The sequence below is a fragment of the Melanerpes formicivorus genome, unplaced genomic scaffold (genome assembly GCF_026170545.1).
Source record: "Melanerpes formicivorus ecotype bairdi unplaced genomic scaffold, bMelFor1.0.p_v2 SCAF_56, whole genome shotgun sequence".
NCBI classification, from domain to species: domain Eukaryota; kingdom Metazoa; phylum Chordata; class Aves; order Piciformes; family Picidae; genus Melanerpes; species Melanerpes formicivorus.
This window is the reverse complement of record NW_027142408.1, coordinates 3,721,639-3,738,241: the sequence shown is the minus strand read 5'-3', so window position 1 is coordinate 3,738,241 and position 16,603 is coordinate 3,721,639. Positions and strand designations below refer to the sequence as shown.

General features: G+C 42.2%; 1 protein-coding gene across 1 annotated transcript in view; it reads right to left on the bottom strand.

Moving 5' to 3' along the window:
• ZFPM2 (zinc finger protein, FOG family member 2) overlaps window positions 1-16,603 on the bottom strand; it is a 301,378-nt gene that overhangs the window by 100,876 nt on the left and 183,899 nt on the right. Inside the window, exon 5 of the mRNA XM_068161271.1 lies at window positions 6,906-7,017. Coding sequence (XP_068017372.1) covers window positions 6,906-7,017 — 112 coding nt within the window. The remainder of the gene's footprint in view (window positions 1-6,905; window positions 7,018-16,603) is intronic.

Below are 16,603 nucleotides of genomic sequence, written 5' to 3'. Positions count from 1 at the left end.
GTCCAAATCATGTCAGCATTCTGCCTATTTCCTTGTCTCATTAAGTCAAAAAGAATTCCAAACTATGAAATAAACTACACAATAAATGACAAGAAGGATTTAATGAAAAGAAGAAGAACCAAACCAGCCTCCATATAAGAACAGCCTAAACATATCACCTGGCTGCTATGTAAATGAAATGCACTAATAATGACCAAAAAAAGGGCATTTTCATATTGAAAGTGAAAAAGATTCTTGCTTTTCTCCTCATCTTCCCTTTATTAGCTACATGCTAAGAATTTAGAGGGCATGCAATAATTCACTGTATGCTGTTTTATGCATATTAGCCTAATTTCATGAAGATGCATACAACCACCTTTTCTTGTAGGTAATTAAGACCACATAAAAGGCCCTGACCTCCAAACTCCCTGAAGGAGCTAATCCCCCTTGGATCTGTTTGCACAGGTTAAACAAAAAATAAAGGAAAAAGTTACAGCCTGCTATGTGAGTTCTTTAAAGCTGAGTTGTGTTTAAGTGCACAACACTGTGTATGCCATCAGCAAGCAATAAATATCACTGGTCATGGAGACAAAATATTTTCTCCTTCTGTGGCCAGCAAGGAAAACAGCAGCACTGACTTTAGGAGTTGTGTTTGCAGCATAGAATCATGGAACCATAGAATGGTCAGGGTTGGAAGGGACCTCCGAAGGTCATCCAGTCCAACCCCCTCTGCAGAAAGTAGCAACATGCTCCACTAGGTCAGGCTGCCCTGCCATGAGGCATCTTGCCTCCTGCCCAGCCCTGCAAAGTGAAGCATGGATTGTGCCATCTACTTGCCTACCAGTCATGTCTTTAGGTCTGTATGCACGAGACTTTCCTGGGGCGAGTGTGAAGGCAGCGACAGTGCTGTATGTAGGCACCACACACCTCATCATGCTTCCCCTGAAAACACTGCTCAGACTTTCAGTGTTGTGGGAAAAGAAATGGAAACCAAGCTCTACTTTGCACCTTTGATATTAGCATAAGCATTGCAGGCATTCTGTTAAAAACTCAGCATTTTTGTCAGCAGATAGCAAGAAAGACCAAAAACCCTGCAACACCACCAAAACCTTCACATGGCTTAGCTAATGGAGGCATCCAGCAGGACAGAAGATGCAGACTTCTGATTGCCCACATGGAATGGGCTAAGCAAATTCACTCAATTTGCTTCTAATAGTATGTGGAAAGAAGCCTCTTGCAATCTAAAATACATGCCAAATGTAACCTGTGCCCTACCAAACAACTTGTTCTCTGACCCAAACCAAAACATATTTTAATGCAGCAGTTTTGTAACTCCTTCTGATGTTTGACCTGTGTCTCATTAGGGTCTCTGGTACAATGTACCATTACATTGCCTGAAGTTGCAGGGAGGGGGAAAACAAAAATAAACAATATTTGCTAGTTGAAAACTCATTGGGGAAAAACTGCTATCAAGGATCTCACAGGACAACTAAGAAAAGTAGTCGTCTGTCACTGAAGAAAAAATTAAGAGCCCTTCTGCTGTGATAATTAACTTGTCCTATGTCCAAACTAGACTGCTTGTGTTAAATTAGCAAAATCAATTACAATTGGTCTTCCATTCTTACTGGTGATTTCATGTAACCCTTCTGCAGCATTTGTACCCTCGATGCATGGCACACATCTCAGCTGAATGACTCTGGCCAGTACTGGTGAAATTACACATTTACTGACTTATTTCATGTCAGCCACTGGCCCACACAGCCAGGGGAAGCCCTGGGCAAGCTGGGCACAGCCCTCTGCTTCCAGCCCCAACTTCTGCTCAGCCTTCTCCTGTGTGCTGCCTCTCCTGGAGGGTCTACTTAGAAATTAGCTACATGACACAGTTTCAGTGTGGGCAGCTGTCATTTTAACTAATCTCCTCCTGTAAATCCACCCCAGCAGCCTTGTTCTCTATTGTGATTGGAGAAAAGACTTTTTGGGGCAGCTTTCAGAAGCAACATCTGTTTGAGCAAGCACCCAGGCCTTAGCCACCTGGAGAGGCACTCCCCAAATTCCACTCCCCCTCCCAGTTTTGCATTCACCACAAGCGAATGACAACTCTCAGCTCTCACCCTCAGGCGACGTGGTTGCTCGGTTTGCACTGGCTGTGATTTCCCTTACGGAGGGACGGAGGCTTTTTGCGGCATTGGGCAGCGTGTGTCCGCACCGCTGGGACAATTAACAGGACTTAGGAAGATGTCTCACAGTGCTGTGGAACCATGCTGGGGTGAGGATGTGTTTTTTTCCTCCTCCTGCATCCTCTCAGAAATATCGAAGGGCATAAACTACCCAGTGAGGCCAGGCAGAGGAGGAAATAACATCAGTAAATCACTAATGGAAATGCAACCCCAACCACCGCCTCACGTGAAATGAGATGACAGAGGGCTCGAGAAGCGAGTCGCCGCCGTTGGCTGGCTGTGTTTTGGCAGCGGTACCTGACCCTGCCCTGCCACTCCATTACCCAGCACCCAGCCCTCTCCCTCCAAAGGGCAGCCTGAAAAGCAGCCATTTGCTGACTCGAGGTTTGCAGCAGAAGGCCTGCCCTGCAGCTGCCACCCGGCCAGGCAGCGTGCTCCTCGGTAGGCAGCGCAACCCAGGCGGCCCAGACACACGTTAACCATGTTGGTTTTCCTGCGCAGAGTTATCCTGTGGTGCTCTGCAATCAATTACTGTTATACCACCATCATTAATAATTTTCTTAATGAAAATGATTCTGTTGATCTCCGTTGTATTTTAATTATCAGAGTTAAGCATAATTACACTGCAGCTCTGAGCTGGCATGTAGACTCCTTTAGGGCGCAATTTTGTTTTAACACACTGATAATGTAATTTTACATTGTGTCAGTTGTTTAGTTATTATCCAGTCGTACAATTCCGCTGTATTCCTGATAACAGATAATAACCTTAGCACCTCCTATATCCTGAAGTCATTTAAAAAGCAATATTGGAATTTCACAACTAGCTAACTTAATCGCCTTATGATTTTATAATTCCCACAGCTAAATATTTGTACAGACACCCTGTTTGAACAATGCCCCGCAACATATGGTATCCATACAGCCCACAGAAATGGCTTAAACAACATCTAGGGGAAAATTCTCTGGCATGAGCGTGGCTTTCAGGCCCTGCAATTGTATTTTTTTGCATCATTTATATTCTACTCAGTCATCATTCATTCTTTAAAATCCCTCACAGTCCCAGCAGATTTGCAGTTCAGACCCAAGCGCCCTCCCGGGCTGTGGGGGGGACTCCTACCGCTGGTCTCGCAGTTTTACCTGGTCTGGTGGACAACTGCATTGGGCACCAATGCTTCCTGAGTACATTGCACTGTGGTGAACTTACATTTCGTGGATTAATACTGCCTACCAATGTATCTTGCTTGAATTACTGACACTCTGTACTTGTGGTCTGGTTGGTTGTTGTTGTTGTTTTCCCCAAGCAACATATTTATAATTCTAGATAAGCTACAGTTTCTAAACCTTGTCTGTAAAACTTCAGTTCCTGTTTCTAGGACATCTTTGAAATTACTGAATAGGCTATTTTTGAAGCAAGGGAGGAGTTTGACACAAACAGTCAAACGCAAAGAGCACATCTTTTAAAGGTAATTGCAGCTGCAAAAGTTTCCTTTCAGAAAAAACCCAAACAACAGACTGGGATAAAGACATGAGCAGCATCTTGTATCAGAGCTCCTACACAGGGATACTACTGAACTGGTTTTCCTCAGAGCTTGTACAAAGAGATACTAATGAACTGGGTTTCCTTGCTCTGATTTGCCCTAGTATTGGGGAAATGTAGTTATAACAAAATAGAGGCAGCAATAAGTGATCCTAGACTAAACAGAGCTAATTTCAAATACTAATTGGTTATTTCCTATCTGCTCACTTTGAATGTACTCTGATGTATGGTTTTGAACAACCAGTTTCTTAATCTAGAAGTTTATATAGACGACGAATTGGGATCCCATGGTAATAACTTAGCAATACAATCATCCATATGTTCATCACATATATACACATGCACACACATGTTTTGCCTTCCCTAGAAGAAATATTTTATGCAGAGAATTAGGGAGTCAGCTGGCGGGCTCAGATTCACTCGCAACAAGAACTGCAGGCTGGACTCCTCTCCCTGTGATGCTCTGTGTGCAATACACGGGTGATCGCAGCCTCCAGTGAACTGCATGTCAGGCTGACATTCCTATGCTCTCCTGAAAGGTCTGGGGAACATTCTGCTCTAAAAGGTATAACTGATAGAAGCTAAAAGGCAGTATGGCATGTGCTTGAGTCAGCAACTGAGTAACCATGTACTGCTAGCCAATTCTCACACTCATTTTCCTCTTAGAAATATGCCAATTTACTCCACTCCTCTCATCTTGGGTATAGTAAGAGAAACAGCTCCCAGGTGACCAAATCGACTACACGAACAACTCCGCACAGTTGCTGAGCTAATTGCTTCCAGAAATAACAATGGATTGCTAAGCAAACTAACAGAATTACACACATGCAACTACAACATAACATCAAATTACAAATACATGCCAGCTGACACCGTTTCATTAGAAGTAATGGCACTATAGGAGACAGAAAGCTAACACAAATCAAGGCAATGTAATCTGGAATGATGAGATACAAATTGAAGGAAGAAACATTATTCTATGTATTTATTTTACCATCTTCTATTTGACATTGTTTTGATCCAAGTCAATTAATCTTGCTAGTACAAAAATCCCAGCAGAGCTCAAGGCAAGTGCAGGTGCTTAAGGAATGACAGAGCAGTCAATTCAGAGCACAAAGAGATGAACAGAAAGCAGTGACAGTAAAGCATATCTGCAACTTATCTCCCATGTTAGTTTAGTGAAGTAGCAGGTTTCTAACGCGCCCTAATAAATTGGGGCTCAAATTTATCCTCGACTTTAGTCATAATATGCATCTGCAACAGAGGTAGCAGAATTCACCTTGAGCACTGTAGGACTGTCTTGCAACACCTTGTAAAGCAAATACTACAATCACGGCATCATCAGGGTAGCAAAAGCCAGCACGCCTGAATGAAGAGATTAATGTTTTCGGCTACTCACATTGCACTGAACTGAAGCAAGTTTTTAATATTTGAAGAAAAGAAGAATAATCTTATTTCAACAGATTCAATCAGACTGATAGCACTGAAACTGTCTAATGAATTAGTTAGTGTTTGTAAAGTACTTTGAAGATGAAGAGTCTTAGTGGTATATATGTGCTAAGTATTATTATAATTACAGAAAGAATGTAATACTTGATAAGACATCATCCTATGGGAATTTGCAAAAGCTATCTTTTGGAGTGAAAGTAATTTCCCAATACATTCAAAAGTTGTTTCAGAAAAGTTTGCCTGTGAGTATTCAACACTATGAATAGCAAACTGCAGCTCTGGATTCACAAGCAGAGCCTCACGATGTTAATCAGAGCACTTTGCTGCTTCTTCCACTTGGGCAGCAAGCAGCAAGCTGTGAAGGAAGGGCAGCTTAACCCTTTCGAGATCTAAGCCCAGTTCTCCGGTGCTGCAGGTGTTTCAGGCTGCAGCACGGAATGTGTTGGCATTCTGCAATTGTAATAGAAAGAATTTGTAAGACCCTGGTGTGCAACTCATTTTTGACATGCAAATTCCCTGTTTTCAGCGTTTCAACTTTCAAAGGCTTGTGGCAGTTTAAAAGCAATCCTCTTATAAGTGTATAAATTGCAATGATTATAGGAACAAGTTGTAATTGTTTCTAGTAAGTTTTTCGGAGTCTTTGATGTTACGATTAGTGTTTTGTATGTTAATATATTGATATGGGTGCTTATTTGCCTGGATGCTTGTATGCTGAAATGGTCACTAGGTTGCCTCAGCAAACAAATCTTTGATCTCAGTAGGTCTGTTTGGTTAGAAATAAAACCTAAAAGCAATTAAACAAGAGCAGTGCGTGTTCTGAAGCATTCACAAAGTGCTGAGATTGGTGACTGAAATACAAAGGAAAGTCATAGTTCCACAACCTGATCTTTAGGGGGAACACCAACAACAGCTACAGTAAATCAGCTACTCTTATTCCATGTATTCAAGTTTTGTGCTGCTTGCTGGGGTTTTTTTAATGTACTGCAAAGCTTTTGCAATGAGAAACCAAAGAGCACAGTGCATAGGCCATGGCACTATGTACTGAACCCAAGGCTCTCTGGGGGTGTTCAAGGTGCAAGACAAAAACCTTTGCATCTTTGACCACAGTGGCTGTTAGAAGTGGCAGATGTCTGGGGGGCCTCACAGGAGCTTGTGCTGACAATTCACATAAGACAGATGACATGTATTGCCACTAGTTAATACATTCCAGTGAAGCATCATCAACTTGTGCCACTACATAGAGAGTGGAATGCAAGAGGTGACAATCCTGAAATCCAGTGCCAGTTATCTTCTGTTACCACACTGAACATGGAATCTTACCAAAGTCTCATCATGTCTGAATTCTTCTTATAAAACCAGATCTCAGTGAGCAGTCTACAATGTCATGTAACATGACAAAATGCTACCCAGTGTGTCCAACAGTGTCAGAAAGAATTCACCTATTCAAAGTATGCAGATTTCACTGATGGTTCCCAAGAGGCACCAATGCTCAGAGAAAACCAGATCATATGTGTTATGGCAGCTGACATCCTCTGTGACCATAAAGCATTCAGCACACTACAGACTACAAGAGGGGCCTTTATATCATCAAAAGGGGATAAAAAAGGCAAGCAAAATCAGAGCATGGTAGGAAAATGGGAATGAAAATTGTTTTACTTTAAGGAGAGACAAAATAGGACATATTCCTAGTATGCAACAGGTAAATGTTTATCTTGGTACCTTACACAGGAAAGCAGAGAGAAAAAAAATCAGCTTGTGTTTACCTTTGCTGTACACAATGCAGTTGTTTTTGTTGTCTTCTACTCCTTGCCAAGTCACATCCAGCAACCACTTGGGGCCACCAGTCAGTACCATAGGAACTGAAGCCTTTGTCTTCTGTAGGAAGGATGATAACAAACAGATGCTATTTGCTTGCCTTGATTAAGAACTTGAATAATAATAGTAATAATCATTTTATTTGCAAACAACAAAACCTCCAAACCCATAAGCCAAGGTCTTATTCCCTTGCCTCAGGATTTTTCTTAAGAAGACACAAGCAGCGAGCCTCAGTTCTTTCATTGATTGAATGGTGAAACTATTATCAAGGATTTTTCCAAGTGATATTGGATCAGATCTCCAAGATTAAGCAGATCTCTGGTGGCTGAGAATTATAAAGGGAATGCAGATGACTTTCACAGCAAAGAGCCAAGTGTTTAGAAGTGAACTTTAGACACATTGTACTTCATTATCAACGGGATCTCACCGCTTCCTGAAACAGACAGGAAAGAATTTAGAGAATCGGTATCCATTTCAAAGATCTGTCCTGGGTAACGTTTGTATTATCATAGGAAATTGTTCTGAATGGATAAAGGAATGTTGCCTTTTTTTTGCTAAGTGTTGAAGTGTGATTTTTACTGTGCCTGAAATCATAATAATGCTAACGAGTCTCTGCACTTTGTCTCAAAGCAGACTATAAAGGAAGTTGTATTAATAAGCTCAAAGGCACGAAAGCAAAGCATGGCATGCCTTGCATCTGAAAGGCACACAGGCAAGGAGATGCACGTTTCACAAAGCCATCTCCCCTGTATATTCCAGGTTCTATCTTTAGAGAACTTGGTACTTGAGGGGGTAAGGTAGAGGCTTCACAGTCATTAACACTGAACTCCTTTTGCTAACCAAACGGCAAAAAGCCCTGTAGGTAATCCTGGGTTTGGCAGTGTGTGGCACTCAGATGCCAGACAGCTCTTTTCTTTCCTATGTCAAACATGAAACCACAATGAGTGAGGAGTACGAAGCACAACAGTCACCAATTTACTTCAAAATTCCTTTCCTGAGCTACACTTCTCTCCAAGACATTCCTAACCCTTCCTAACAGCAGTTGATTAATTAGTTTTATATCCCACCAACAGTTCTCTAGTTGGCTCCAGCTATGTTCTGTGGTGATATTCTGTATGATTAAGAGAGTTACAGAAATTTCAGATAAGGAAAATCCTCTATTTACTTGCACATTCCAGATGTGTTGGCCACATTCATTATCTATGACTGTTCCAGAAGTGAAGTATATTAATTGTCACCACAGAGCACATGACACTCCCAAAATACACACAAAATAGTTAGTGAAAAAATTGCTGAAATCTTTTCACTTATATAAGATTAAATTAATAATCTTAAACAAGGTATAGTAAATATCATTTATGATGTGTCAATGTTTTAATAACAGAATAAGAAATACTGCATCTTGTTTCTGTCCATCTGGTTATTCTCTAATACTCTTCTATCAAATGTGTCTTGCTCTGTATTTTACACTGTCATACAAATGCTTATGCATAAGTCACACCTCTGGATGCTCTCCATGACATTCAGCTTGCAGAAGTGTTGGGACAAACAGCTAGAAATGAAGAATGAGATTGGTGAAAATGAATGAAACAGAGCTAGCAACAATACACCTACCCTGAGTGAGGACAGTGCAACCAGAGACACACGATGTCTCAATTGCTAACACTGATTTTCCCGATGGGAAGTGTGCAGGAAGGGTGTTTGCTTACATGAATTATTAACAGAGTCAATCCAACTGCATGTGTTTGGAACCTGAATTTAAATTTTGATTTCTAACTGGCCAGTAAACAAGACATTTCAGTTTGGGGGTTTCCTATTAGTTTGGTGAAGTTCACATATAAATTCTCAAGAAGGCTGACATTACCTATTATGCAATCAGTGCAATGTGTTTACATATGGACTGCACAGAAAATAATGATGAAGCAGAAAAGATCAGGAAGAGATGAGATGGAAGGTAATCAAAGTATCATCTCTATCTTCTATTGTAGGGGAGTCTGGACTTTAGTGTCACTTACACCAAAACAGCACTGAGGCTGCTATGGAAACAAGGAGAGAGGCTGAGAGTCATAGGCACATTAAATTCAGTGGGAACGTCAGTAACCATGACTGCATAGCAATAGTGAGGAGGAAGACCAGGACATGCTGCCACCACATTCTGCACTGCTTAAACTGTCAGTTCAGGCAAGCCTTTAACATGAATTTTGTGCTTGCACACACTCTTAGTCTCTGGGAATCCCAAGGACAGAGCACTATCCAGGTACTGGACTCTTCCAAGTACCTATAGATGAGTAAGACATTCAATTTGCTTTTTGTTATTTCTTTTTTTACAGTTGGAGGCCAAGTTAAAAACCCAAACAACCCAAAATTCTCTCTCTGCAGTGCAGAAGGGATCACTTATCTAATTTGCACCAGATCCAATTCCTATTTCTGGTTTTCTTTTTGCCAGACATCTGACTTTTCATTGTGTCTATCTCCCATCTGTAAGGGTATTATTTGCATTAAGGTACTATCAAAAGGCCTCAAATAATATCAGGATCTTCTTGTGCTGGGAAACAGTTTACTATCTACATAGATGGGAAAAATAATATGTCCTGGGAAAGGATTATACTTAACCACATACTGCTGAGGAAAAAATGAGATGCAGAGATATTGTTTGACTTTCTCATGGAGATTAATTTCTCCTTTTCTAAGTGACAGGCTTAGCCCCAGGGCACCACCCTTGTATTTTCCAGACAACAGGAGGACCCCAGGCTGGCATCTCATCTCTTCTGAGGTGAAGCTGCAGCAGAAGCAGGGAAACTGAACACCAGCAGTCAGGAAGTGAATCTGCTCTGCCATCCCCCTTTTACAGGGCTTTTTTTTGGGGGGGAACTTAAAGAACTAGATGGAGATCACTAACTTAGCTTCCAGGTTGGCTTGGCAGCCCAACTTGTAATGGGTTCAGCAGCTGTGAGTAGTCTCTAGGCACTAGAGATAGGCTGAAGGAGGAACAGGGTGTTTCATCTCACAGCTATCCTAGCCCAGAAGAGCTGGTGGACACCTCAAAAGAATTTCCCATTCTCACACAGCTCTGCTCCCAAGCTGCACAGATATGTAAATAAACTTTTTTATTATTATTATTTAATATAAAAGCAAAACTTCACAAGGCCCTGGCTGCTTGTAAAGCTTGGCAGCTCCACTGAGGGAAACAGGCAAACACTGCCCTTTGAAGTACCTCAGAGGCACACTGAGAGAGCTGTAGAAGAGTCAGGACCACCGCAGCAGTCGCTGGGGTCTGGCATCCTGCGAGGTTCACACATTCATAGGAGGTGTTCACCACTGACAAAGGCTTGCTCTTGTGGTGCCTTATTAGATAGCAGGAATGGAAGCAGGCCTGCTGATTCAGGAAAGGCCATTTCCTTAAAATGGTTAAAATGAAAAGACCCTGGCCCAAGATAACAAGGAGCCATGGTTAAATCAGTCATGCCTTTATCACCTCAAGATTAGACTACTGCAATGCACTATACCTGAGGCTACATTTTAAATCCATTTGAAAGCTGAAGCTGGTGCAGAATGCGGCACCCTGCTCGTAAAGCGGGATATCGTGCTTTGAGAGCACCACACCACTGCTTTTTCATCTTCACTAAGTGGCCCTGGGATTTAAGGCACTGGTTACAACCTGGGAAGCCTGGGACCTGTCTGTCTGAGAGACCTACTTGAGACCTGCCAGGTCCTATGCCCCAACTGCACAACCACAGCTGAGACCCACCAAGGAAGAAAGGAAAAGGCTTCCTTGGCTTGACACAGAAGAAACTCTTGGCAGGGCAACATGTTCTTCATGACAACTCTTTACCTCTGGGACATCATCCCACAAAGTAAAAGTATGTTCATGCTCTCAGTCTCAGAGAGTAGTAAGAAAAACATCCTGCAATTCCTAACAAGTATTTGTCATACTGTAAGATTTAGTTGGTCATTCCCAAAAAGGTGGTGGTAGGGGTCAGCTACTTCATGCTACAGGTTCTTACAGTGCTATTAGGAATATTTCTTGCTTAAGAAAGGTACCTGACACAGGAGCAACAATATCACAGCTACTTAAAAATCAGATTTCAAAAGCCAGACAAAATATTATTCCTGCTCCCAAAACAACTGCTACAGATGATTTGAAAGCTTACAAAACAGCCTGCACGCTGTGTGAGCACCACAGCCCATAAGATGGGGCCATACAGGAGTGGCCTCACATTTTCTAAACAAGGACACCTTACAGAACCACAATATTGCTCACTGCTCTACACCAGCTCAGTGCATATTCTACACTGCAGTCTCTTTATACCTGAAAATGCAATTTCTGCTAATGTCTTCATGCTGTAACTAGACAAATTTGACAAGGACAAACAGGGTCAAAACTGTGATCTCTCAGGGAACAATTAGAATCAGCTAATGAGGATGAAAGAGGTCAAGCAAGCATCCACTTCTCACCAACCTTTGAAGCAAGTGGACAAACAAGGGAGCTAACCCCCAATAAATGTTTATATTCAGTCAAGAGGTTAATGGAGATAAAAATAGTCATCACAGCAGGCCGAAAATAGCTCTGCACTCCTGCTAAGAGGAATCGGTGCTGACAAGGAATGTTGGAGGGGCTCTTCCCTGCAAAGACTTCTACCATATGATGTGTGTGGCCTGGCAGAAACTTGAGGAAACCCCCATGCTGAAGAGAAACACATTGTGAGCAAGTTGTTTGAAATCCATGAAATTCTGCTGCCAGGGGCCTGATCGGTGCTAGCTGTTTCCTAAGGAGCTGTGCCAGAGCAAGAAATGGTGCTGAGCTGGTGCTCAGTAAGTCACTGTGACACAACCACCCTGTCCCAGCAATGGTGCTCCAAAGTGGTCAAGATGACTCCAGGGGATGTACTGCTCACTGCACAATCACTACATTCTCATCTTCACTCTTTTTTTTAATCTGCAGCTGGTACAGGGCTCTATAATGTCAAAATTACCTCCTTAAAGTGCTCTTGCCAAAACAGAGGAAAATTGCTGGAGACCTAAGGTACTCAAGGGCTTTGCTTCCCATTTGGTGCCTGCAAAAATACATTCTTTCTAAATCTTCCAGGGAGCCATGAAAGATACAGAAGATCACCGAAATGTCTTCCTGCCCCACTGAGCAGTGTTACTCTGTACAGTCAGTTACAAACAAGACTGTACTTGGAGGAGAGCTGTCAATGTGCCTCAGGTACCTTCAGCTATGAGTCTGGGACAGTAAAACACCAGTTAATGCACAGACAGAGGCTTCTATTTTGAAACTGCATTTAAATTCAATTTGATAGTCCCAAGGTTGTCATAACTCTGACACACTGAAACCGTTCACCCGTGGTGGTCACTGTACTCAATACAGCAAAACCTTGTAAGCTCATCCCAGCAGTTCAGTCGAGAAGGCTTCCTGAGAGGTTGTTCTGCACAGAGCAATGGCAGAGGTTTGCACAGGTGTCAAACTATTCCTGATTAATCAATATTTGCTTTAAGATGTTTTTGAGCAAGACTGGCAGCCCCACTTCATCACCTCACACTTACATTGGTTGTCACCATGTGTTTATCATAGAACCGATCACAAATTCATCAGCCCCTAACACAAGTCCACCCAAGCAACCCCGTGGACAGAGACAGACACTCCATTTCCTGATGATTTATGTTCTATCAGCTGGATTGTCTTCCCATTCCTGTAGCTTCTTTGAAACTCTGATCTTTTTCTGAGGAGGATTCAACCTCGGGAGAATGTTTATCTCGAGGATTTCTCTGGAAATCCTGCCGGGAAGGGTCCCTGGCAGTCCTTCACAGTGCCACAGCCTTCTTGCTAGACACGTGGAGGCAACTCCTCTTCAATCCCATGAGACAGCAGAGATTGGGCAGTTTTCAGTGCTGTGGGTCCATGTTGATGGAACCAAGCAAAGACACACCAGTTTCCAGCCTGTGAACACCTACTCTGGGACCCTACAACTGCACCAGGATTCCAGTTTTCACAGCTCTTGCTGTGTCTATCAGTGAGATCTTGAAAGTTAAACTAAATGGAATCCCTAGTCCACATGGTTAAAAAAGGGAAAAAACCAGAGTAAACTTGATAAAAACATAGCAGTTGCTGTTAATTTCACCTCAATGTGCAGAGAGCCTGGGGTAACTTGTTTTGGCTACTACTTTATGACTGTACAGTATCCAGTGCTTCAGAGGAATGCTCAGTACCATACATCAGCTGCTGACCTTATGGCTAGATGAAGAGCTAGGTGCACAAACAGAGGCAGCTGGTGCTCTGGCATGGTAACTGGCAGAGCGAAGACAGACAAAATACTGCTTGTGATGGGCCAGACAACCACTGAGGGAGACACAGAGGGGTCAGTGTCACTTGCCACAATCTTGAGCAAGGTGGGATGGAAAAAGCCCTGAGGACTCTTCTGCCCCGGGCTCTGGATTCTCATTGTGTAGTGCCAGTGGTTAACCTGGCAGTGCTGCACCTGTGGACTGGCTGGCTGTGAAACAACTCGCACCACTCCTAGCTTACCATGCATTAAATTTGGCTTTTAATTTTGGGATGACTCTTATGTGAGGAGGAAGTCTCTTCATGGGTGGTTTGGGTTTTTTTTGGCAATAGTAGAAGAAAAATAATTGGTAACATCTGAACAGGCTGAAACCAAACCTTTAAGTATTCCATTCAAATACCAAATAAATAACTAAATGTACACAGAGATGGAGTCCCAGAAGACAGCTGGGATTCCCTGCAACTGGGAAACCCTGCTGTTTACCCCAAGAGTGACAAAGCTAAACACACATTTCACCATCTAGCCACAAACCTAAGGGAGACCATTCAAACAAAAACCTACTGTTGATATTTTCCAATACTTGTCAGGACTTCAACAATTTCAAACCTTTCAGTAATAACAAATATGCCTCCTGCTGAATGTCTCTAAGGGATGCTAAGCATGGAGGTCTTTTCAGGTTACCTAGAAAGAATGCACTTTTCCTACAATCTATAAATTAAACATAAGTCAAATCTCACTCTGTAACTTAGACACAAAATAATAGCTGCCAAAAGAACCTTGTTCTACTTAATCCAGGATACCACTGGAACCCATCTTCAAACTGTTCTCCAGAACTAGGAGGTTTTAAAATAGTTAATCCAGATCCTAGAGCACCTGATCACCACTGAGGATCTCAGCAATTCCTTCCAGGTGTTTGCTACATGGTCCTTGAGGAGGTGACAACCAGCTGATAGGAACAAGAACAGAAAAACTGGAAATTGACCTCTGAGCACTCAGTGAGATCCTTCTGTCCACACCACCCTGTGTTGGTGGCCTTTCAGCTCCTGACCTTCCCTCCTTTAAAGTCTTTTCACCTGGCTTCATCCTGCAGCTGCTCCTGCCCTATGCTGTCTTCCCACCCTTCTTCCATTTGGCATAATCCTGACTTGCTATGTCTAGGTAACATCTCTCTTTCCCAAGGAGTATGGGATGGACAGCATCGTATTTTGTCATCACTCTCTCAACTTCTCTTTCTCATTGTATTTCTCCTATTACTCTCTGTCCTGTTCATGTCATTCTTTGGGAAAGCACTTATATAATCTTTCTCATATATATATATATACATACACACACACACACAGAGACACACATCATGTTTACACAATGGCAAGCACCAGGAAACTGTATTCTTAGTACTCTGATTAGCTTAGATGTGACTTGGATATCCTGAAACTTAACAGTGCCAAGGGAATCTTTTCTATTGTGGTGAGCTGATAGCTGAGGGTAGCCTGCCCAGCATCACTGCATCCTAGTGCTCAGGTACCTGCCACGGGTGCTGGACCTTTCCACTTTACTGCCACGTTGAGTACTTCAGCTAACAGTCTTTCAGAGATGACATGCACCTGTGCTGATGAAATCACACTGTATAGAACTTGTCTTTAGGCAGGATACGATGCACTGCTGCTTGCACACTTGCACACTGACTTCTCTGTGCATTTTCCCTCCCTGTTGTAAATCATTCTCCACTCTAAGAATTATGTATCTCTTTCCACTTAATGAGCCCATGCTGATATTTGCCAGTAAGTGTTTTATGAATGCACCAGCTTGTAACTCCTTTCACTTTTACACATGGATTTTCAAAGTTAAATAGCTGAACACTCTGCCCAGTACGGGCCAGCTGTGATGCCCCAAACATCAAGTTTAGAATGGATTGATTGAGGGACTAAACTCTGGGATAAACCATCAACCCCTGCTAATCATCTGACATGTGCTCTCTTGATTTGCATTTGTGGCTGCAGCAGTTAACATGACAACAGGTATTTCAGGTCAAGGAGACAATTACATGGGTTTTTGGAAGGCATTTCAATTGCAGAGGGGTTAATTCTGCCTGGTCCCAGTGCCCACCTATTTACACTGAAGCTGTATCTGCAGCTTAGGTACAGAGTGGCACTGAGTTAATTTGTGTTTTGCAAGAATTTTGGATGATTTTTCTTTTCCTCTATTGTAGTTTTTCTTGCCCTGGAATGAATAATTGAAACCACCATTTCTAGAAGTCCAAATGTCACATATTTGATATAGTTGTTTTTATCCAAGAGATCCATGAAGACACAAGACATTAAAAGGACATGCTTAAAGCCTTCTGTGAACAGTGCACTACACAGAGCTATGGATTAGTCAACAGCTACAGAATCTCTATGCTTTTATTGCTTTGCCCACAAGTACAAGCACAGGTTGTGCATTTTGTTTTAGAAAAGTCCATCTTTTTTGCCCTGAGAGTAAGAAAAGGCCATGCTTTAGCAGCAGCACCCCACCCCCCAAAACATAAACCAAAGAGCTTTCTGTATATGCTTGTCCAGTAGTCTAAGTCAGTTCATCCTTATGAGGGGTGTATTTCCAAAGACTGTTGTGAGGCCTTTATGAAATACATATTTGATACACAGGTTCTGTGGCCAGTGGTGCATGTGCTGTAGTGCAATTCTCTTGATGCTGATGCAGTGCTTGAACTTCAGTGGTGCATGCACTGGGTGCACACAAAATATATATATATTTTTCTATTCCTACCTAACTAACTTGAAATATAACTGGGGAACAGAGGGGGAAACAAAACTGTGATTTTTTTAGCAAGTTTTTGGATTGTTGTGTATGTTTTAACAAGAAATGCTTGTGCTTACCAAGAGGCAAACAGGGGACTTTAGGTAACAGTAGAATTCCCATATATAATCCTCTGCCCGAGTTTTACATTTATGAAGACAATATAATGTTTTAAGATGGAATTTTAACACTGTTCAACAACCAGAAGTCTGCATGACTTTGATGAATCATTTTTAGTGCAGTTAAAACATCCCAGTTTATCTCATTTTAAGATTATCCTTGACATATTTAGAAATTCTAATGCAGATTTTACAGCCCACACCTATCCCTGATGGTGCTAATGGACTAGACATAATGAATCATTCTAATTTGGATGAAAGGACCACACAACATTGTGGCAGTCCTTTAGAGAATTAAGGCTCAATTCTGATCTTCCAGACTTATGAATGTGTTTTTGGGATTAGGCTGCATATCTGTACATCTGTTGAGTCTCAAGGGGTGTATACTCAGCTAAGTATTCTGACCTTCCAATGTACTGTACCAAATGTGTGGCCTTGGGATCTGAAAGGATTTGA